Here is a 24,633-nt window from a genome sequence, read left to right on the forward strand (position 1 = left end):
CGCAGACGAGGGCCTTTCCCTCCCATTCATAAAATAGCCATTTTCCCAGGCAGCAGTTGTTGCAATAGCGAGGCGAAGCGGAGGGGGAAGCGACGGCTGCTGCTGCTGCTGACAGCGCAGCACTTGTAAGTCGCTCCCGGAGAAGCCAGGGGTGCTCCGTGCCAAACTGCCCCCCTTGCACGCACAGCTCGCGAACTGTCTCGGATTTAGGATTAACTCGCCTGTTGAGAGATGATCTTGGCTGGATTATTTCAAGTAAGTAAGGAATTTCATCTTTGTGGATTTAAATGCACAGGGTGAAAGAGGGGGAAAATAATAATGCCCCGTAGAGGAAACATTTTGCTCCCTTTCCTGGTTGACTTTTCCTGACCTTCTGCGAGGAAGGCGTGTGTCGCTCAGCCAAAATCGACCCACGTATCTCTCTCTCTCTCTCTCTCTCTCTCTCTCTCTCTCTCTCTCTCTCTTTTTAAAAAATAAATTCAAGTATCTCATATATATGTATATGAATGATATCTGTGATCTGATGGTGATGATTGTACAATTTGGCTTGGCCATCGCCTGCTCTTCCCGTTGCCATCTGCGTTTGGGCATTTAGATAAGGTATGAGTGGACGTTGTGATCCGTCTTAGAATTCTCTTCTTATTAAATAAAAATAAAAATCTTCTAGCCGCCCCCGCTTTCCCGGTTGAGGGGGAGTTTGTCCCTTGCTCGTGAGTGCCAGAGTGGTGGCGAGGGAACCTTTCGCTGGGCAAGGGCTGGCGGAGCCCACGCGCCCCCGGCTTGACAAACGCAGCTGCCCCTGAGCGCCTTGCCGAAGGCGCTCTTCGCCTCCTTCCTCCTGCGCCTCTGCCTCGCCGGGCTGCGCAGTGGCTCCCGAGCCTCCTCTCTCTCGCTCTCTCTCCATAATAGGGCACTTTAGAAAGGCGAGCCGCTGGAGTGTCGGCTCCTGGCTGCCTGACCTTTGCTCCCTCGCGTTTTATTTCATGCAACAGCCCTGCAACGACGACTACGCCTCTCTTCCTCCCACCCCACTCCCCACCGATTATTTTTTTGCTATTTTAAAGCCTCACTTCACCTTTCTGTCCATCTTGTGGTGTTGAACTTGGGGAGAAACGGGGGATCAGATCTGGAATAAAACTGCGCAGGTTGGGTGCGCCAAGGGGCTCTCTCCTGGACTTGTGCGCAGCGAACCCGGAGTGTGTGTGTGCATGTGGAGGGGAGAAAAGGCGTATGAAGAAATAAAATAGCGCCTGGCTCTCTTGCTCAGGGCCTTCTCCACCTATGGCGTAGTACAGATCTATAGGCGAGGCTGGCGTTTGTGCTGGAAGCAGCCGTGGCGTCACAGCGCCTGGCAAACCGAGAGGAGCCTAGAACCCCTCGCAGATTCTGGCCGCAGATCCAGGACCTCGAAGGCAGCAGCCCTGGTTGCTAGCGAGGAGGGCGAGCCGGCCTGTAGAGCTTGTCAGTGGGCGTGCAGAAGGGCATCACCGGGATGAATGCTACAGGGAGGGAGGAGAGGGGAGGAAATCAATCTCTTCTCTTCTCTCTTCTCCCCCTCCCCACCCTCATTTCTTTTCCTTGAGAGGAGAGCATGCAATGCATTGCCAGCGAGAGCCTGACGCGCCTGCAACCCAACCTTCCCATCGGGCCTGAAATGTCAATGTCAAAATCTCCTCTTGCTAAACTGAGGTGGGGGGGGGGGGATAAAGGACGGTTTGCTCAGCTGATTTCCATTCTGATGTGATTTTGCTAGGGAGCCTCTTTTTAGTATCTCCGAAGGATTTCGACAGAGAAAATAATTCGCAAGGGAAAGCCAGCTGTTTGCAGAGATTTCCAAGTGGGCTTCAAAGCTCTCCTTCCTCTCCCTCTCAGCCTTAATCAGCATGTTCAATATTTAACATAGCTTCCTTGATGTGTTTAAAAGTAGTGTCAGCTTGTGGACTGAATGGCCATGATCTCCACCACTGGCTTCCTTTTCACCAACCCGCTTGTCTTCCAAACACACACACACTCACACACACATATATATATGTCTGGTGAGGGAGAGGCAGTTCTCAGGTTCTTGGAACCCTTCTGAGGATGTCTCCATTTGATAAATGCGCTGCTTTCTACAGCCTGCTGTGTCCCATTCATACTAGGAGCCCTAGTTTGATATTGCCACGTTAAATAAAAGCACCTTTTAAAAGGAATGTCTCCTTCCCTGGAAGGGAAAACCAAACCTGTGGCTAATCTTTGAAAGCATAAAAAACAAAAGTGTTCCTATTGAGTAATGACTAACTCTGTTTATGCAGGATGATGTTATCTTCGGAAGCCTGTTAGCATCGGGCTTCATAAAATGGCAGCAAGGAGCCTTTTTTCTCCCATTACAATATCTAGTTTTGCTCAAGTCTGGCTCAAATTGAGCATAAAATTCATTAGAGGTATTGAGAGCACCATTTACCAGGCCTGCATTCTTGTTAGATTTGCCTCTCGCTTTTGACAGATGGGAGTGTGGAGGTTGTGGAAACCTTAAAAGGCTGCTGGAGATTTGATCCCAAACACACTTACTCAGAAGTAAGAACCACTGAGTTCAATGTGCCCGGTAAGCGTGCTTAGGATTGTGTACTTAGCGCAGTCTCCTGTACTTTGGCATCTCAATAATTAAAAGTTTAAACAAAACGAAACCTCAGAGATGTTTGCCAATGTGAAATCAGGTATTGCTTGGTGCGTATATTAGAGGCCAAAAAAAGGAGTTCCCAGAGATTTGGATATCCTGCCAAAAAAAAGGTCTAGCCATGTTTGAGCTGAAATAATGCAGAGTTGGCCATGATTCTCCAAAAGAGTTGTTCAGTCACTTCAGGATTTCACAATCGCCAGCAACCATTTGATGTCTTGCATTGAGCACTCAGGGGCCTTTTCTCAAGGACCTCATCCTTCTGGTCTTGCTTATTTGTTTAGTTTCTCTCCAAGAAGCCAAGGCTGCTGCTGGGCACAAGGACCACTCGATTCCCTTGATTTAGCAGGGCTTGGAAAGTGCAAAAATGGTTGATGAAGAAATCTGATACTAGTTTGCTTTACTGTAGGGTGTTGTTTAGACCTGGTAAAATACGTGGGGTTGGAAGCAAACCTTTTAATGCACACCTGCTGATACGTTTCAAGAAAATGCTTTAATGTAGCTTTATAGTCTTTTTAACACTCCGGGATGTTTTGTGAAGGTGGATGCTCTATTTTCCTCCCAGCCTCCCTTCCCCTTATCCCATAGTGCTTACATGTAATTTGAGTCTTGTTAACAGTGGCTCCTTTCCTACTGCTGGCTTGGTCAGTTCCTGAGAATCTGCTGCAGCCTTCCAGTGGAAGGTGAGCTGGGAAATCCTTCTAATGCCCTTTAGGGGTTTTCCTGCTGTGTGGTTCAGTTTTCTGCCCTTTTAATAGTCGTGTTTCAGCTTTCAAGCTCCTGTCCTCACAGTTGGAACTAGTAAAGCTAGAAGTGTCACCAGACAACACACCACAGTGTAGTTCCAGGTTGACTTTTTGGTCCGATTCAGCAGGGGCCATCTCCTCCTTAAAGGTGCATTCCCCTGGCAACTGGAAAAACAATAACTGCATGCAGCAGTATAACTCATCAGAGTTGGGAGGGATCTTGAAGGTCATCCAGCCTAACCCCCTGCTCTGTGCAGCCTGCAACTACAGCATCTCTGACAGTTGACCTTCTAGGTTCTTCCTTAAAAACCTCCAGAAATGGAGAGTCCACCACTACCAGAGGCAATCAGCTCTTGGCAAGAGGACATTTCTCCTAAGCTTTCGCCGAAATCTCTTCCTATTACCATTTCCATTCTAGTCCTGCCATCTGGGTTAGCAGAGTCTCCTCCATCTTCCGCATGCCAGCCCTCCAGGGATATAGAGATGGCTATCATGTCTCCCCTTAATCTTCTCTTTCCCCAGGCTAACTAGATCCAGCTCTCCAACTGTTCCTCATAGGACACACAAAGTGCTGTGCAATGCAGGGAGACGGGGTGTGCTTGGAAATCCAGCTGACCTTCAAGCTGGGCCCTTCTGCTTTGCTTCCAGAAGGTTGACCTGGTCAGGCATAGAAGGGAGACTACAGTCATGACCCTATCAAGAATTGTGGCTTATTGGAGTGACACCTGTTTGGTTGTGTGTGTGCGTTTTTAAAAAAATGAACTCTCCATAGCATCTTTCTAGTTTGATTTTTCTCTGCAGCATGACAATTGCTTGACCCCTCTTGACAGGTAAGCTGTCTTCTGTTTTCATGACCGCACAAACAATTTGCACCCTGCATTTACTCAGAAAAGCAAAGAGCTTCTCTTCGGATTCTTTCCCTGTTGCCTTGCTCGTTTCCAGAAGTTCTTTTGTTCAAGAGGAATGAATACTTTCTTATTCCCTCTCGATTCCTGCCAGGCTTCTCTGGGACATTCAGCAAGAGCAGTTAAAAGTTCCACAGCTATTGTATGTTTGCTCCGTTCAGAAGGCTTCTGCTGCTCTTTCTTGACCTGTTCTTTTTTGGGGACAACTTACAAGTTCTCCAAGCTTCCCACGATTTACATTGCTTTACATTCATAGGTACAGCGCACTCTGTTCCAAGGGCACAATCCAACCACACTCAACGGGACTTAGCTGCCTGCATGTGTTGTTCAAAATATAATTCTTGGCTAGTATCCTGCAAAATATGCTAGCTTCTTGCTATAGTTCACAGTAAGGGGTGACCAAGATGGAAAAGCGTAGATAGGATGATGAGCCAGTGTGGTGCAGAGCTTAGAGCACTGGGCTAGAAAGACCCAGGTTCAAATCTGCATCCATCAATGTCCTTTGCATTGGGTCACTCACTGTCTCTGCATAATCTACCTCACAGGGTTGTTGTGAAGGTTAAACACAGTGGGGAGGGGGGGGGAGAGCCATGTATGCCGTCTTGAGCTTATTGGAGGAAAGGTGGGATATAAATGGAGTAAATAATAATAAGACAGTCCACCCCTTTTTATTATGAATATGCAATAATGTCTCCTGAGCTTCTGGAAGAGGTCAAAGGGCTGGTTTCCAAAGAAATCAATCTTCTATGTGAATGTACACTCATTCTAGACTATACATCTAATGTCCTCCGCCATTCAATTGGCTCTCCTACTATCTGGTTGAAAATGAATCCCACTCTGTTGCATGGTATTTACCCCCAAGTATGGGTGCAAGGAAGTGCAGCCTTACTTCAGTACTTTGACCTTCCTGGAAGAAAAAAGGTGGTAAGAAGAAATCCAGGGCAGTCCCATAACAGTTTATATGGTGTTCAGAGTCCCATTTTGGTGAGCTGTTGAACGGAAGGTAACTGCATGGAGTGGGTGGACTGATGCGTTCCTGGAGGAAGGTTCTTATTTCAAAAATCCATCTCAGACCATTGAGTGCTCCATCCATTCTGAGATGTTATCACAGCCTGATCTGCCTGAGATGTTCTCATTTGTACTTCCCCTGGCATAAGAGTGGGTGAATTTCCTTGTGATCTCTGGGCTTTGGTGCTCTCTTCCACGACTTAGAATTATACAACTCTAGAGTTGGAAAGGATCCCAAGGATCATCTAGTGTAGTATAACGTAAGATTAACCCTGCTGGATCAAGCCATTGCAGGCCCATCTAGTCCAGCATCCTGTTCTCAGTGGCTCATGGGAAACCTGCTAGCTGGGCCTGAGCACAAGAGCAGGCTCCACTCCTATAGCTTCCAGCAACTGATTTTCAGAGGGATTGCTGCCTCCAACCATAGAGGCAGATTTCCATACATACAGAGCCATCCGTAGCCTTGGGCATTTCAGGACGACAGTCCTTTTTATTTCAATAGGCATCTCAAAGCAGTGCATAGCCTACTAGCTACCACTGTTGCACACTCAGTGTGCCTCAATAGTACACGTATGCAGAAGACCCACAGAAACGAATCAAGACTCCAGGGCAGTGTGCCTGGTGGGTTCCATCATTTTTGTAACTTTCCTATTCCCCCTTTTGAGGTCTGGCCCTCTGCAGAGGCTTTTTTATTTATTTCTAGCTCTCTTTCAGGGAACTGAAGGCATCAGCACAGTGTCTCCCATTTTATCCTCACAATAGCCTTGTGGAGTAGATTCAGCTGAGAAGTAACAACTAGTCCCAGGTCACTCAGTGAGATTCATGGCTGAGTGCTTATCTGAACCCAGGTCTCCCGTGTCCTAGCGCTACGTTGACTCTTCGCTAACGTTCCATTTGTAGTTTTAAACTTTTTAAAATTTAAAGCATCCCCCCCCCACCTGACCCATAGCGGCTTATGGAATATCAATAATAAGACAGACTTACAATTGAAATGGCATGTCACAAAAGGAAAAGGGGTTCAGAGGGAGGAGAAAACAGAATTAGGGACTAGTCCTTTTTGGTGAAGTTCTTGGAATGACTTGCTGGAACAGAAAAAGCTCAAGGAGAGGAAGTGCTGAAATTTGCTGGTTTATCTGGTGAGCTGGTGCAGCTCTTGCATCCCTGTAGCCTGACCAGAATGGCTGCTGCTAAGTGGCAATTGAGGGAGGAGCCTGACAATGTCAGTAGTGGTGGAACTCACTATCCTTCTGTTCTTATTGCACCCTGCATTCATAGCCTGGGAGCACCAAATACTTTAGCATTCTTGAAGCTAAGGAGGTGTGAACCAGACCCTTGCCTGTATGGGAGTGGGGAAGAGACCTCATGTAAGTCTTTCTAAGGGAAGTATAGGGTAAATAATGAAAAGGACTATGGATTCTATCCTCTCACCCCCCGCCCCACCCTGCCGTGCCTTATAGGCTAATGAAGAGTTACGTGTTTTTAATCAGAATATACTGTTGGCTCCCCCTGAACCAAGGATTTTATTGGATGTCTAGAACACAGGAAAAATACAAACAACTAATCTTCCCCCATCCCTCATTTCTTCAGAGAATATATTATTGGCTTTGGTGCAATTTGGAGAGGATTTAGGTCATCTGCGACTGACAAACCTAATATAGTAAAAGATCCTGCCTTGTTTCCTTCCTATGACACAGTAAATCTTCAGGCCATCAAATCACATTTTTCAGCAAGAAAATGTGGGTAAAATGGGAGAACAAGGATTTTAAACAGTTAAGAGATTACGTGAAGTGATCTCCCATCTCCTCCAAGTGCTACAGGTTTTGCAGGAGGAAATCCAAACAGGCAGCTTTGTTCAAAAAATAGCAACTACATGTATTATTAAATGTATTTACTACTTATACAGTCGTACCTTGGTTTTCAAACAGAATGCATTCCAGAAGTCCGTTCAACTTCCGAAACATTCAGAAACAAAGGTGTGGCTTCCGATTGGCTGCAGGAGTGTCCTGCAGCCAATCAGAAGTCATGGAAGTCATGCCAGACGTTCAGCTTCCAAGGCAAAGTTTGCAAACCAGACCACCTACTTCCGGGTTTGCAACATTCAACTTCCAAGTTGTTCGTGAACTAAGCCATTTGAAAACCAAGGTATGACTTTATAACTAAGCAGTTTACAACTATGAAATCAATATATAATTAAAATACACAACAACCATTCTACCGGGTCACTAAAACATCCTTAATTAAGTTATACAACAAAAGAAGCAATTAAAAAGCATGCCAGTCATAGTGGATATATGCTCACAAGGCATTTTGTTTTTGTTCTGTATTTGTTGTAACTGGTCTAATTCTGTTCTTTAAAGTTTATTTTTAAAGGGGGAAAATGCCCATTAAAACAGTTAAAAACAAAACCAAAAAACAGTTAAAGTAATAGAATCATTTCTGGACTCCTGTTTATAGTGCTACTTGTACTGATTTCGTTTCTTAGGGACAGGATCCTTTCTCTTTCTTATAGGTGTACTAGGATTCCATTTTCAATCAAGTTTCATTTTAAATCAGTGAGACTTGCATTGGAATACTTAAGGGCAGACAGATGTGGTCTGAAACACTTCTAGAATCTTGGGTCGCATTTCAAAAGGGGGCAAGCGTTGAACTTGACAAGCTCAGGCTGAAGCTGAGTGTGTGCTTGATTGAAATCCTGAGGTGAAAAAGTAAGTATAAATAGCAGTGGCAAAGTCTGGAGAAGTAACTCAAGGTGCTAATGATTTAGATGGCGGCTGCTGTACTCTGTCCTTTCTTGCCCCGTTGCACTGACGAACAATCCATTGACGACCCCCAAAGCAAGTTTGAATCACGGAATCCAAGTGCTAGTGATTTAAAAATAGGTGGCCATGTGGTCCCTTGCGATAGCTATGCCATCCCTAAAGCTGCAGGAGCGGATGAGAAGTGAAGTGCTTGTGATTTACTCCCATGCACCTCCCATGCACACTCACCTTTAAACCATAGTTAGGTTTAACAGTGGTCTAAAGGGATGCTTGAGCAATGTGTGTATACAAATAGATCTTTATAAAGGCTTTAATATACCACTGCACTGTATGGCCCTGCTGAAGAACTCTTTTAAAACATTTCACTAGTTCTCAACTTGTGCTCTATACCTTTCAGTGTCGGAGACCTATGTGCCTAGCCAGGGACACAGTTTTGTCTCCCGCATCACACATAGAGCCCAAGATCTCTGCCAGACCTTGCAAGGTGACCTAAAACACTCAGAACCTGCAAGCGATGTTAAATCTGCTTCCTCTGACTTACCAGATCAGCAAACAAATGTTTAGCTAGCAATAATGCAGTTTACAGTATGCCAGGATTTAGAATTCCTGAATAAAGCTGGGAGCTTCCAGCTGAGCTGAAACATGCAGGTGGTGAAAATGTCTACTTTGTACTTTATATTGGAAAAGCTTATTCCACCTACATGAACATTTTATTTATCTTTTTTATTATCTTTAAAGGAGGACCTGTAATGTCTTCTATCTTATGCATCCCTTTCTGTCTTTGATGTTTCCCCACATCAGGCATGAACTGTTAGTGCCCATCTTAACACTAATGTCCTGAAAGTATCTGATGTAGCTGCATCTCTTGAAGCTAAGCTGGTGCAGAATGTTCTTGAATGGGAAAAGAACACATGACTGACACCCCCTCACCCCCAAAACAACTCAGGTCAGTTTGGAGAGTTGAGTGGAATTCAGATGCAGCCTCATAAAACAAAGCATTACATTTAAAATTTGAGTTGAAATGACACACCTTGTGGACGAATTTCAAGGATCTACGCTGAAAGTTGCTGAGCAAATGAAAAGACTTAATTTTAAGAAAATGGATGTATATTTGTTGCGTAGGGAGTAATTTGCTATTTGTTTTGTTGTGCATAGGTCTGCAATGTTTCTTAGTTCAGGGCCATTTCAAATGTGCAAGAATAGCATGAAGTTCAGTTCTTCAGAGTGCTGGTGGAGAATTGTACGTCTGAGCATTCAGTGTTTTTTAAAAAGCAGGAAAAGATCTCTGCATGCAGAAAGCTAGCAAGTCAGGAAGAAGGCAAGGAGAAATGCACTCTGAGCTTTCCAAGTGAAACAGAAAAATGTTTTAGCGGGAAACATTCAAATACGTATTCTCCCACTTGCCTTCCAAAGTGATATATGACCCATAGTTGCGGCATATTTGAAATTTAGTTATAGATGACTGTTCTGAAAACCCAATTTGCTGAGGTGGTGGTGAATAGATCTAACTATTTCAATATCTTGTCAGCCAGAGCTCTATCTGCAGTTCACCTATACATTTTGTTTCAAAAGCTATAAAATAAAATATATGTTTTCTGTCCCAGTTGAGGTTATACGCTCAACCTTTAAAATCTGGGCTGGTGATTCGATCAACACCGAAATAAAGGGCAACTGGTGGGCTTGCTTAACCTCACTCCTTTTATATATTTCTGTCAGCGTTTGTACCATCAACAATCAAGGCTGAAAACTAGCTCCTCAATGAAAAAAAAATCATGTTTCTAAGCTGCATAGCATAGTTCCCTAAGCTCTATTATGGCTAATACATTCTAACCTTCAGCAAATACTGCTGACATTGGGCTTTTAAGCAAAAAGAAAATGCAAATTTCCCTGAATCCATGCTTATTGACAGGTGTTTTGGTTGTGTGTGTATGTTTTTAGATCTAGCATATTTTTTTACAGGTTTCAAAAATTCCTAACTTTAAAAGATTAATTGACAACAAATGGGGTGCTTGTTGTTGTTTTTTAAAGGAATATAATAATAATATCAGGTGCTTGACTTTTCCTCAAAATATTGTTAAAATCTGACATTGGCATGAAGGATATGTCCTGGCCATGGATGGAGGTTCCTCAGCTCAGTTTCATTTTAAACTTCTGCTCTGACTCCATCTCAGAGTTGAGGAACCCTGCAGTCTAGAAGACTCCACCAAGTCATGCTGCTGTTGTCCAGGATTATTGTTCCTCGCAGAAGGTCATGAAAATTAATTTTATTCTTAGGGTTTTTTCTCCTATTCACACCGGTATGTCACAAAGGGCTCCTCCAGATGTCCTTTTGATTCATGAGGATTTGTGCTGCACCTTCAAAAGTGTCAGGGTGGTCCCACGGCGTGGTTCCCTGTAGCATCCTGCTAAAATCCCGTAACTCTTTATACAGCAAAGGTTCTGGCTTATTTTTGCTCCACATATCACCAGTCTGGAAGGCCCCTAAATTTGTAGGAATTGTACTTGTTGATGATTAGCTAAGAATGTAATCTGTGCTTGTTGCTGCTACTGCAACAGCATGGCCACCATTCTGTAGAGAGGCATAAAATTCCCTATCCAGGATCAAACTCAGGAGAAACTGGTTCTGCCAGTTTGTGGTAGAAGCCTATTATGCTCAGCACTGATTGGCCAGTGCTTGCAGCTTCACAAACCCACCAACCTTGGGGCCTTGTTTTGGGTAGCTCTTTAAAATGTACTTTTTTCTTTTATAAAATAAAAAGGGCCAAATAAATGTTTAAATAAATTAATCCTACTATAATTTAAAAATCAAATAGCTGGAAAGCCTGGCTGAGGATTTTGGGAGAAGGGGTGAGGTAGACAACTGCGATCAACATTATAATTGCTGAAAAGCACATCTGCTCCAATGCATTTTGAAATGGAGAAGGGGACAAAGGAGGAAGGCTGACTCCAAAAGGCAAAAAAAAGAGATGAGCTCTGTTTTTAAAAGTTTATTTGTTTAACAGGGATAGGCAACCTAAGGCCCTGGGGCTGAATGTGGCCCAATCGCCTTCTCAATCTGGCCCACAGATGGTCTGGGAATCAGGGTGTTTTTACATGAGTAGAATGTGTCCTTTTATTTAAAATGCATCTCTGGGTTATTTGTGGGGCCTGCCTGGTGTTTTTACATGAGTAGAATGTGTGCTTTTATTCAAAATGCATCTCTGGGTTATTTGTGGGGCATAGGAATTCGTTCATTCCCCCCCCCCCCAAAAAAAAAATAATATAGTCTGGCCCCCCACAAGGTCTGAGGGACAGTGGACCGGCCCACGGCTAAAAAAGGTTGTTGACCCCTGGTTTAACTCTATGGACTGTGAGCCAAAATCTAGCCAAAGTAAAGCACTGCAAGTCCCACTGATTTCACGGGGAAGAGTGTTTAAGTACATGCTTTCCTATCTAAAATAAATGAGATTTTAAAAAGCATAGGGCTGCAATCCTAGATGCATGTGAGGTCCATTGAACCCCATGGGACTTATTTCTGAGTAGATTGCATATAGGATTTCACTGTTACTCTAAATGTGCTGTGTGTCTGTATCTATATTTGGTCTTTTGAGTTATTTTCTCTCTCTGTGCGTTACTTATGATGAGGTGCACTGTGCCAGTCCTCACATTTTTCTCTGGGTTTCTGAAGCTGTAGTTTTCCTCCTCTAATTGTCTCTCTCTCTCAGTCCTTCTACAGATTTCAACAGCCTCTCCTCTCACCCTTAGCTAGGAATGGTTTTGGTCGGCTGCTTCTTTAAATTGTTCTTTAAAAAATATAATTAATAAATAATATAAAGGTCACAGTGAGGAAGTGGCAGCTCCACCAGAAAACAATGTGTACTCTCTAAATTTGAACCAAGCCATTTCCGCTCTTTGATTTAAGTTTAGTTGCTTCCTGTGGTTTCATGTCCTGCACTCCAGTTGAATCTCTGGATGGGCTCCAGTATAAATTGCACTCTTCCAATGAAATTAGAGACTAGCAATAGATGGGTCAGCTAGTAAACAGCATTTAAACCAAATACTATGCTGCTTGGTGTTTGGATGAAAAATAATCTGAATATTTGAAAGGATTTCATGCCCTCTACTCCAATTTTCAGCTAGGTCACTAAACTTTGTTTTCATCCATCCTCTCTGTAGTTAGTTTTTGCCTTCTGTTACTTTTCTAGCCCTACGTCGGGGACTAGTAACAATGATTTTAGAAATTGAAACTAAGAAATCTGCTTTTAAGAAATTTTTATTCTGGTTACTGTTATTACTGGGAAGAGAAAGGTGAAAATGCAGAAAGCGTTGGCAGTTCAAAAACTTAATGCTAAATCACACCTTACAAAACCTGCACTCCCTTATGCACGGTTCCCTGCTTCTCCTTCAGCACAGTCACAAGTAGGAGACCAGAAGCTTTTGCTCTTATTTTAGATTTACCATAGTTTAGCTTTCAGACTTCATGCAATCTCAGCTATGCCTTGTTGAAACAAGCCAACTTCAAACCATTGTTTATGAAGCTAACTTGCTTCAGCAAAGCATAGTTAAAGCTAATCTCAGTTTAGGGTTTGGACATAGAAGTAAATTGTGGCTAATCTATAATGGGAGTGGACGTTTCCAATCTCCTCATGTTTGTGTTGGAGGAAGGGAGGGACAATATTGCGTGAAGATGCAGCTGTGTCCTAGTCAAGAGTTTACCGATCTGAAAGTAATGGATGCTTGAGGAATGTAAGTACCCATTATATAATTGCTCCAAATCTGTGCACCGTTCTGACTCTTAAGAGCAAATGGGCCAGAGCCGAAGTAAAAACGAGTTGCAAAATTGCTTATTGCTTCTGATCATTTGTTATACTTAAGTGAATATTTGGGGTGTGAGTTCATATGTGATTTCCACATATCAGAAGAAATGTTGAAAACTGCTGCTGTAAGCATTAGGGTAGTGTGTGTGTCCTTAGTTTTCCTTCTTGAGTGGATTAATAACCAACCTTTCTAACCCTAATGTTCAGGATGAGTGTATTTCATGATAAGATGGCAAAGCCTGACCAGGCTTTTAGGGAATAGTTTTATTTCATAGTTCACAAATTAAAGGTCGTCATCCCCCCATTTTGTATGTGTGCATATTTTAAATATCTGCTTTTAATTTGTTGGTCTGAAATTATTTGGCTCTCCAGGTAAAGAAGGGAAAGAGTGTGATACCATCTAGTTCTAGGCATGTGCAAAGAAACCCCAACAGATCTGAGTGTTCCTCTTTCTCCATGACTAGTTAGGCAGTTCAATCCCTGAAGTGGGTAGATAATGCTGTATTTTTTAAAGCTAGTGTTTATAAACCCAGTTCCAGCAACGGGCAAGACTGAACAGTGTTCAGAATGAACATGTGGTCTCTTTATGGACAGTCACTAGGCTTATTGCTGGATTGGTTGCCTTGGTGTGTTTGCATGACTGCTTTGAGGGAGCGGGGAGAGATTTCACAAAGATAAGCCAGTACATATCTAAAAGCAGGTGTATTCATTTATTTAAGATATTTCTGTACTGTTTTTCAGGTGGCCCTCACAAAATGGTTTACATGAAATGATTGCAGCAATAGGCATTAAAGTTCAGTAACATTCCATTTTTCGCCACGGCAGCAAACCACAGGAGTGTCACTTGAGCTCTCACAGCCATCCCTCCCAGAATGCCTCGCTCTGAGGAAGGACCTCCATGGCCCTTCTTGAAAAGAGGGAGGATAGTGATGGAGGGAGAGAGCCTTGCTGGGCAGGTGGTGGTGGCAGTCGCAGCAGCGCCCTCTAGCGGAAGGCCTGGCCTTGCCCTTTGTGGTGGCAAGCATCGCTTGGAATGACACCATTCCACATAACATGGTCTATGTTACCATCGCTTCCACAGGGATGGCACTACAAAGAGTTACACTGCAACTGGCTCTTTGACCAGTGCTGGCATAGGAACAGCTGAAGCAATTAGGCTTCATTGGAACTGTGACAGCAACAGCTAATGTCTGAACTCTTCCCCCCCCCTCCTTCCTTTCTCCCTTTCCCTCAATCTCTTTCAGGACACTTAAAAGCCGCGTTTCTCGGTGCTGAAGGACAGCCTGAGCAATGGAGCCTCGGACGCCTCACAGCATTACTGGGGTTCCCAATTCCACTGTGGTGGTCCAGCCTCTCCTGGACAGCCGCATCCCCTACGGCAGGCTGCAGCATCCTCTGACCATCCTGCCAATTGACCAAATGAAGACCACGCACCTGGAGAACGACTACATAGACAACCCCACCCTGGCCCAGCTGGCTGCTCAGAAACATCCCCGGGGCCACCATGAGCCCGCCCACCCCCCGCGGTGTGAGCAGGACATCACTCACCCATGGATCTCTTTCAGCGGGCGGCCCAGTTCCATCAGCAGCAGCAGCAGCACATCTTCGGATCAGAGGCTTTTGGATCACATGGTTCCGGCCCCGGTAGCAGACCAGTCCTCCCCGAGGGCTGTCCGGATACAGCCCAAGGCGATTAATTGCAAGCCCTTGGACCTGAAGGGACCTGCTTCTCAGGAGATGGACAAGCACTTTTTGCTGTGCGAAGCCTGTGGGAAATGCAAATGCAAGGAGTGCGCCCTGCCCAGGACTTTGCCCTCCTGCTGGGTGTGCAAGCAGGAGTGCCTGTGCTCGGCTCAGAACCTGGTCAACTACTCCACCTGCATGTGTCTGGTGAAGGGCGTCTTCTACCACTGTACCAACGAGGACGACGAGGGCTCTTGCGCAGACCACCCCTGCTCCTGCTCGCATTCGAACTGCTGCGCTCGCTGGTCTTTCATGAGCGCCCTCTCTCTGGTCCTGCCTTGCTTGTTGTGCTACCTGCCGGCCACCGGCTGCGTGAAGCTGTCGCAGCGATGCTACGACCAAGTGAGTCGGCCTGGATGCCGGTGCAAAAACACAAACAGTGTGATTTGCAAAGCATCACCTGAAGGGAAAGTTGGCAGCAGGCCAGGGAAGCCATTTTGATCTCTGGAGTGAGGAGGAGGGGCGGGTGGGGGTGGGAAGTGCCGGAAAACAACAGGAAAGGGAGTTTCATAACCTGCGTTGCGAGTGTAACGTGTCAGCCTTTTGCTTTCAACAAACGAAGGGAAATGTCTCTTTCCAGGAACTGAAGCACTTTGGGATTATTCAGGGGGTTGTGGAAGTGGTGATCTGTACTTATTATGCAGCAGGGGTCTGAAGGATCTTTCTGAATATTTTTTTGCAGAGCAAAGGCAGAAATCTACTAGATAGGGCAATCTGAAGACTGCTTCTGTTCATTTCTTAGTCTTGGCTGCTTGCTAAGTCTACATACCACAAGAATAATTAACAGATGGGATTGGCAGGTACATCAACAGCTGAAACAGGGTTCTTATTCCTAGAAGGTGATATCCATTTCAGCCCCCTCCCCCACACTACTCCAACCTTTTATTTATTACCTGTAGACCATTGGCAATCAAGAGTTAATGTTCTCAACACTTTAGTAGGGACCCTGCCCAATCCCTCAATATTCCCCCCACACACACTTAAGGCAGTTATTGAAAAAGATCCTTCTATCCATTCCATAAGTCCTTTTCAGTCAGCCTCCATGGGCTATTTTTTTACAGCATGGAGAGGATGTTGCCTTTAGCTGATTGATGCATATCAAGCTACAGTTGAGGCACAGATGGAAAAGTGGGCAACCCCACCAGTTTCCTCCTCTTAAGGCCATTTTATTTTTGTTGCTCTCTCTCTCTTTTTCTTTGGCTTCATTGAGTGTATACAAAGAATGCATCTTGCCTAGGGACATGATCTGTTCTTCATTTAACATCAGTTGGATGCTATTGGTGTGTGTGCGCCCCCCCCCCCCACCTGAACGATTTTGCCAGTGACAGGAAGATCTCTGACCTGCAATCACTGATATGGAGATAATCCACTGCCTTCAGTAAGGCTACTCTTTGAGGTTTTGATTCTTAAAGTGCGCTGGCAGCTAAAATGCTGTTCTCTGAGCAAAGCTTCCAGTAACAGGAGAGACGAGGCCCCTTTTCAGCCACGTGTTTCAGATGCATTTGGTTCTGAGCACACATTTAACACCAATAAATTACTTTGCCCAATCAAACAGCACATTCAGGGTATCTTGCTTAAGGCAAACAAACAAACAAACAAAACTATGAAGGCACCCATATCATAAACCCTTCCATGTCAAATTGTGGCAGCCCTTCTCTCCTTGAAATAAACTATGTTCAGCTTAATTGAGCTACACATAAGTACTTACAGCATATGTGCCTAAACCAGCCTTTGGCAACCTGGTGCCCTCCAGATGTTGGCTGGGATTGATGGGTGTTGTGGTCCAACAACATGTGGAGGGCACCAGGTTGGTGAAAGCTAAGCTAAGAAATCACCTTATCCCTACATTACCCTTCCACTTTGCACTCACAGGGCCAATGCAAACTGAGCACAATGCATTTGCATATATGTGGGATGGGTTCACACACACACACACACACACACACACACACACACACACACACAGTGTATCAGTGCAACCCCAAGCTCACATGAAAGGTGGATTTGGTTTTGGCCAATTGACATTTGCTCAGTATTTAAATTCTCACTTTTATTGCTGCTGCTCAACTTTTGTCTCCTGTAAAATAACATTATCTTAGTAAATACAGAGGAATTTCTTTTAAAAAGGAAAAGAATAAGTCTGTTTTAGCATTAAGTACTTTTAGAGGAGCATGTGGAAGCTTAGAGGTGAATATTTGTTACAAACTGCCCATGATTTTCAGTAGCCAACAGTTTTCCGCCTCATCTATACACTCAAGGTTAGGGTTATTGGACGAGGGGCTGTTAAATTCCTGTTGGGAAGAGAATAGAAGCACCTCTATTCAAGACCAATGTTCCATTCCCTTAAAGTGGATTGATCCCATTCTATCGACAACCACAAGGTGCTAAACAGAAAACAGTTCACCAATATAATAAATCAAACTGAGTGGGTATTTGTTGCATGCAAAAAGCTGAACTTATGCTCTGCTGGTTTTATTTTTCAACTTGGAATTCCTGTACTGGAGTGATTGTGTGAAAACTGCCTTGTTTTAATTAGGCAAGCAGTAGGCAAAATCACACTGTCATTCTCCAAGCAAATCAGATTTCTCATTTGAAATGAAACACACACTATACTGACCGTAGCAAACCATGGTTCCCCACGCCCCATTTTGCTTTTACTCATTGGGGGTTGACTTCATTTTTTAAGAACTGTATATATTTATTGATTGGGAAATATTTTTAATCTTCCTTTTTATATTTATAATATGCTGGCTATGTATATAGTGTTTCACAGAAAAAGGGATGCTACACATACGTTGTCAAGATACTGATTTGTATAGTTTCGCCTTGCCAAGAACACACTGGGCACATCCACTGGGAGCATCTGCCCATAGAAGTGAATGGGAGAGGCATCAAAAATGGCTTTGGTGCCACTCCAATCCATTTCAATGGAGAGCGTTTCATAAGTTCCTGCTGGGTTGCGCACAGTATGTTGTACATATATATTCTTGCACAAACTTGAGGGAACCATGCAATGGGGGAGTGGGGGGAAAGAAAGAGAAACTTAGCCAAAATACTGTTGAATGTATAAATCGCCGTAGCTTTTCAAGGGATGGTAAACCAGGCTCACAGAGTATAAGCAAGCTGGGCATCCAGCCTCATACACAACACTCTCGGTTAATTATATGCTTTATTGTATCTTATGCTCCTGTTAAGGTGGGTCAGCCCTGATCAGGCAACTACAGATTCTAGCTGGCTTGGCTGTCCATAGCAAGTAAGCAAACTGGTGGATCAGCACTTTGCCAATTTATATATGTACATACCCACCCGGAACATTTCTATATTTCTTATACAATGTTGTTGTGTTGTTGTTGTTTTTTAAAAAAATGAAACCAGGCCTTTAATTTTTACTGTACATAGCTCTAAACCACTGAAATTTCTACATGGGCTATCCCCCCCCCCCCCATTTTAAACCTGTCAAGGCCAATCTGATGTAAGTGGATCAATGTGCTCTAAAAGGCTGTGAAAGGAAAGCCTACACAAATGTAGCAGAATGAAGCTCCTTGTATCGTCCAGGGCCCCCTCTGGTGTAGCAGTCAGTCAGCATGTTCCTCCGGCTCTTTCCTCGAGGCCTGGCAACAAAGTTGACAAGTTTCATACTGAGCATTGAAAGGTTTCCGGATTAGACCAGCCCAAAAGCCTGGACAACATTACACTGTTCCTTTTAGATGGACTTGGCTGCTGTGGTAGCAAAGGATCCCTCCCGCTTAAGCCAACACACTTTTCCTTTTTTTAAAGGCCACCTTCCACTTTTAAGGTACACACATACACACACACACCATTTGACATTGCCTCCAGGTTCAAAACACTTAAGTATTCAAAAGGTTGGATAATATGGCTGCATACATTTGAAACTGAGTGAATGCTGCACTGGCTGCAACCCCCCACCCACCCACCCAAAGGTCAAAACTTATCAGAAAATGAACCATCTTTCTTTTTAATTGTCCCAGCAGGTCAGGCTGGATCCTGGGGATGACCCCATCACTCAAGCGTTGTTGATCTTGTTGTTGTTTTGCCTTCCTGAAAACTCTTTCTCATTGCTTTAGCAAAGTAAAATATCTATTTCCTCTTCTGACCCTAGTAAATGTCTGTCTTGCAGCACTGAGCATGTTTAGGTTTATTTTTGTTCAGTTTTGCAGAAAACAGTCAAGGTTCTTCTTTACTTCTTCCATCAACTGAAAAAAATATTGCCACAAACGTTTTCCTTTGTATAGAATATTTATTTTGAAGCTCTATTTTAATAGTATTTATTTTAGAAGTCTACTATTGTAAGAGTTCTTCTGTTTGTGAAGAAAAAACAAGTTAAACTGAATGTACTGATCTAGAAATTATATATAAAATATATATTGTTAAATATACAAAGGTCCTGTGACTTCTTTCTTGAAATACAGTTTTTGACTCCCAGTGGTGAAATGGCACATACTGGGCCATGGGTGGCAAGAGATATTCCCTGGAGACTTAGGACCAGAATTCCTAATGTCATAGAACACTTCTTTGTTTATAAACTACCTTGGTTTTGAAACTAAGAAGCAGCACCTCTGCAGAAGGGTACTCGCCGATTTGAATTCCCAACAAGGCATAGCCCAAAGGGTGTGCTCTGACATCACCCACCTATCTGAGCAATCTCAGTTGGAGTACAGCCACTGTGGAGCTGGTTATCTGAGGCTAACAATAAAATGGCACAAGAAATGGGCAAGAAGAGAAATCTTACAGGAGAACAGCCTGAGTTAAATGGCTGAGGTTTGGGGTAAGGAGAGCACAACACTCAATAAAGACTCATAGTGGCTCGTCTTGAGCCAGGTGTATGGCATAGGTCAGGGGTAGGTAACCTAAGGCCTGGGGGCCAGATGAGGCCCAATCGCCTTCTCAATCCGCCCTGCGGACTGTCCAGGAATCAGCATGTTTTTACATGAGTAGAATGTGTCCTTTTATTTAAAATGCATCTCTGGGTTATTTGTGGGGCATAGGAATTCATTTATTTATTTTATTAAAATTATAGTCCGGCCTACCACATGGTCTGAGGGACGGTGTCCCATGGATGAAAAAGGTTGCTGACCCCTGGCATAGGTCAAGAAAGGCCCCTATTAATATCCCATTAAACTACATGGTAGTCTTGAACATTTCAGTTCAATATTCCCTACCAGACAAGCCATACTATCTTTGTACAGTGGTACCTTGGGTTAAGTACTTAATTCATTCTGGAGGTCCGTTCTTAACCTGAAAGTGTTCTTAACCTGAAGCACCACTTTAGCTAATGGGGCCTCCTGCTGCCACCACGTCACCGGAGCACGATTTCTGTTCTCATCCTGAAGCAAAGTTCTTAACCCGAGGTACTATTTCTGGGTTAGCAGAGCCTATAACCTGAAGCGTATGTAACCCAAGGTACTACTGTATATGTTCACATAGATAAATGATGGCTGGAATTCAGCATCATACGAAAGAGATTGTTACATCAGCACAAGCACATCTGCTTGACGGATGGAACTATTTCTCCCCACCCCTTGTGCTGTTCTGGGCTTTCCCCCCCTGATACTTCCAAGCAGATATGGGGGGGCAAGGGGAGAACAGGGAAAGCCCCATTGGGCTAGAGGGACTCATCGTGCTGGTTTCTGCTAGTGGAACAACTGAATTGAATCCAGCCCATAATCCAAAAAGGAGTAGGTAAGCACATAGATTGCATCTGAAGAGGCAATACAGTAGATCAATGACTGGTAAGTTGAACTCTATCATGCATTTGGTTAGAACGCTTTTTTCGAAAAACTGCTTGGGCCCATGCAAGGTCATTGTTTCCTTTGCAAAAGTAGTTGTACTACTGTTGCAATTTTAGTACTGTGGCCAGTGCTTTTCAACAAAATCAGCCACCTCATTAGTTTATTAGCATTGGTCAGGAATTTTTTTATTAAGGTAATAATAATTGAGAATGTGGGGAGAGAGGAAGAGAAACCCTTCTGAAATATCTCTCATTTTCTGAATCAATTAAATGAATGGCCGTGTTCTCTGTTATGGTTGTGTTGAGACACCAGTTTCCAAACTCCACCTTTTTTATTTTAAAAATGGCTACCACCATTTCCACCTGGTAAACAAAAGTTGGTAAATAGTCCCATGAGGCCTTGTTTTAATAGACAAGACACATTACTCTTGCATGCTGCCCCTACTACACACACCACCAAAATACTAAAGAATATGGAAGATTTAAACTGAATCTAGTGCAACCTTCCCGTTTGAGAGCATTAAATATTTGTGAACGGCTTCCTCAGAGACTGATGTAACTGCTCAGCTGCCGCACCCACTGATCCCTGAAGATAGTGGTCAGGTTGTTTTGTGAGTAAAACATTTCCAATCGGGTTTTTAAAATGGGTCTCAGCATCTCTCCAATCAACTGAGTAGCATGACGTCCTCTTCCATTTAAACCTGCCCAAGTTTATTCTGCCTTCCTGGATGTTGAGAGAAGCTTCTGGGAAATCACCTTGGGAGCCATTTGCATCCCTCTAAAGTGAACGAAAGAGTTCCAACACCTTTAAAAAAGAACGTTCCAAGCAAGCACAACGGGGTTACATCAAATTGGGTGGAGGAGAAAATAACTAGTATGCACATGGGGCAGGTACCCTTTGACCCGAATCTAATTCTCATCATCCTTTCTGGAGAAAATAGTAAGACAGAAAATGCCAGAAGCTAAAGAACAGGAGGAAAGGAGTCATAAGGACAAATCATTAGAAACATTACAGAAGCCAGCAGGAAAAATACCTTTTGGAAAATACTCTTATGAGTTTATCTTTGCTGTTTGAAAACAAAAACACCTCAAACTCTGGAAGAACAAGATGCTTTACTTTTTCTTTTTTATTATTACATTAATATTTCACTATTCATCCAAGAAGCTCATGGTGGCATACATGTTTCTCCCTCTTCCCATTTTAGCCTCACAATAACACTGAGGTAGGTTTGGCTGAGAGATGGTGACTGGACCTTGGTCACCCAGTGAGCTTCATAGCCAAGTGGTCTCCCAGGTCCCAGTCCAACAATCTATCCATTACAGTTATGATACAGTATTTTAAAAATCACTTCTTTTAAAATAAGCTGCTAAATGGCTGTTCCTCTATATCTGCATGTAATGTTGCAGAGAACAAAATAACAAACAAGAATCACAGACGAATTCCATTTCTTGTCAACATGAGAGAGCAAATCCACACATTTCGTCCTCCACAAATGGACCGTACTGTTATTTATATGTTGCAAAGGTGTCCTTCTGTTTCTCAGAGAGCTCTGAACTGCATTTTAGCCTCACACAGCAAGCAACCCAGTCAGGCCAGTTAAGCAGAAAGCCTCACAGCTGAATGCTGCTTGGAACCAAAGCATTCCACACCACCGCGTCCAGTGCTATGCTATAACTGACCATCTTAAACGAGAAATGTTAATCATGCTAGAGGCATCCATTAAATTCAGGCTTATTTGCAGGAACAACTGATGCTCTCTTGTAGTGAAGGAACCAAGCAAGGCAACCCAAAAATCTCAAACATCTGGACTGTCTGGGTATATTCTGAGGTGATTCCCATCCCCCTCTGCAGCCTTCCCAGCAAAACCGTAGGCCATGCCCTCACACCCAACTCATCTAGAAAGAAGAAGTTTGAAATGTACAGTCATGACAAATGGGATTAATATAAACCAACAACTTTGTGACAGGGGCCGTAGGAGAAGCCCTAGGCCGCTTTGCCCCCTCTTTCCCACTTTCTCTCTCTCCCCCCCCCCCCCCGCAGAAGTTTCTTATTCTCCCACTTTAATAAAACAATATCTACGTGGCCCGAGGCAGGTGCGATTTTCATAATTTATGGGTTTTGGAGACAGGAAGAGAGCTCCGGAGTTTTATTGTGCTTTGCTCACTAAATGGCATTCCGATTGTCTACATATCATTCTTTCAGGCTCTGCTATCTGGCAGGCGTACAGGCCCTTTTGGAACCCACCTGTGCCTGCTGCCCTCAGGCAAGGGATAATTATGAATACATCTGTATGTGCTAAGCAGGAGATGAATGAAAAATTCTCCTCATTTCCCCATGTCATTAGAAAAAAACTTCCTGCATTGACACCTCTATTAGCACTCAGCAACTACCGGCTTGAAATAAACCTCCCTCCGATTCTTCCATTTATAAAAATAAGAAAATCTGCCTTCCCATCCCTAGCTACTCTCCTTGCGTTGCTCCATGTGGACATGTGCAAATCCATCCCAGCAATTTCCAGCCTATCCATTGAAAGACTTGAGATGCCATTTATATATTAGGAGAGTGACTCAGTTCTGTTACAAAACCTGGGGTGAGGCTGCAATCCTTTGCGCACTAAATTGGAAGATGGCATGTAGTGAATAGCGCAATCGTGTGTGTATGTAAGTCCCATCGTATCCAGTGAGGATTACTCCTCAGTATGTGTGTATAGGATTTCAGCCTTACATTGCAATCCAACCTATGTCTATCAGTGCGTGTCACTGGATCTTAATCCCAGTTAAGTGCAGGACAGCAGCCTCAACCGCACATTCACTTCAAACAAACAGAAGTTACATTGTGAAAGATCAGTTTAGGAAATAAAAAAAAATATTTATCAAAATCAGATTTCGAAATTCATCAACAGCTGAACAGAGCTCCTGTTTGGACAGTATGAAAATAACATTGCCATCTAAATATGTAAACCTGAATCCCACTGAAGGTTTCTCATGTTAAAGTTTCAGAAACTTTTGAAATATGTGAACTTTCTTCTTTCTACCATTGGACTACTGCCAATTGAATCTTGTTGCTGCTTTCCTGAGATAGCTATTAAGCTAATAATGTCTCAACCAAGTTTAAACCGTTTGTTTGTTTAAAAACAAACCTGCAACTGTGCATTGTAGAAAGCCTAACAGGCAGCTGTCCCACAAAAGTAGGGTGATGGTAAAAGAGTGAAGAAATAAATGTACATGCTAATACTCTCTCCCCTCAGCCTCAATCATATTTTTAAAAGCTGATGGTGGAGAGGTTTGTTCCCTGAAAAACAGAGGGAAACATTTCCCCTTACAAAAATGAACCAGAATGTTTTTTTAAAATGTAAGATTCATTCATGACAAAATACCAGCCTCATGCAGCAGTGGCCCATATTCACAGCAGAAGATAAATTTTATGGGGTCAGGTAGGTGTAGGTCATAATCTCATTTTAGAAATACCCCTGCAATATGCCAAGAACTGTGGCATAAGTTGTGACTGGTATCAATAGGAGCAGAAAATCTCTTTCAAGGTTAGCCTCATAAAGTTTTATTCAGTAAAGTTTTATTAGCTCTCAGCTTTAGAAAGTTACCACATCTGGTCACATCTGCATCTAATTTAAGTTAGTTTTAATCAAAGCGGCCCTTTCATTTAGCAACTTCCAGGATGAACAATCAATATATGCCAATGCCGTAACTGAATCTGCAAGAGTTGCCATTGCCTTGTAACAAAAATATAAAGCAGGCATAGCAGCACAGGTGTTTTTTTTTACCCATTCAAAGATTGTTAAGTACTAGGATGAGATCTTGACAGAAATTAAAACAAACAAACATTATTGGATGCCAATGACCAAAAGACACTGGGCTTGTATTATTTTCATACTGTAAAGAACTGATACCTCAAGAAAAACTAGAAATAATTATTCCTCCATTAACTGACTAGCCATCTGTCAAGAATGGGAGAGGCCAGACCCCGCCCCCACTACAGAAGAATGGTTAATAATAAGAATCTGTATGGTTAAGTTGATGAATATTTTTAGGGTTAGAGAAGGAAAACAACAGGAGAAAAACTATGCTGAGAAATGCAACCTGCTTATATTATATTGGAATAACAAGGCACAGGGCACAATTAATCCGTACCCATTATTAGGGGAAATATATACAAAATGAATGCAAAGAAGCATAATGTCATTGTACAGTGTAGGAGAATTATGAAAAGTAAAGGATCAATGGATGATTTATCAGTGGTGAGCAATGATGCATTTTCG

General features: G+C 43.3%; 1 protein-coding gene and 1 long non-coding RNA gene across 3 annotated transcripts in view; one reads left to right on the top strand and one right to left on the bottom strand.

Annotated features, from left to right (window-relative positions):
• The window catches only part of LOC114591228 (uncharacterized), a 72,035-nt gene that overhangs the window by 32,536 nt on the left and 14,866 nt on the right, over positions 1-24,633 (bottom strand). The gene's annotated exons all lie outside the window — the stretch shown is intronic.
• SPRY4 (sprouty RTK signaling antagonist 4) lies at positions 31-19,011 on the top strand. 2 transcript variants are annotated; one of them, XM_028717943.2, is made up of 3 exons: positions 31-255; positions 14,112-14,952; positions 18,603-19,011. In XM_028717943.2, the coding sequence occupies exons 2-3, from the start codon at positions 14,158-14,160 to the stop codon at positions 18,693-18,695; spliced, it is 888 nt and encodes a 295-aa protein (XP_028573776.1). In that variant the 5' UTR covers positions 31-255; positions 14,112-14,157; the 3' UTR covers positions 18,696-19,011. The 2 variants fall into 2 exon arrangements, with proteins under 2 accessions (XP_028573776.1, XP_028573775.1); XM_028717942.2 differs by lacking the exon at positions 18,603-19,011 and having other exon boundaries at positions 14,112-15,916.

This window comes from Podarcis muralis, chromosome 2 (assembly GCF_964188315.1).
Source record: "Podarcis muralis chromosome 2, rPodMur119.hap1.1, whole genome shotgun sequence".
In the NCBI taxonomy this organism is placed as follows: Eukaryota; Metazoa; Chordata; class Lepidosauria; order Squamata; family Lacertidae; genus Podarcis; species Podarcis muralis.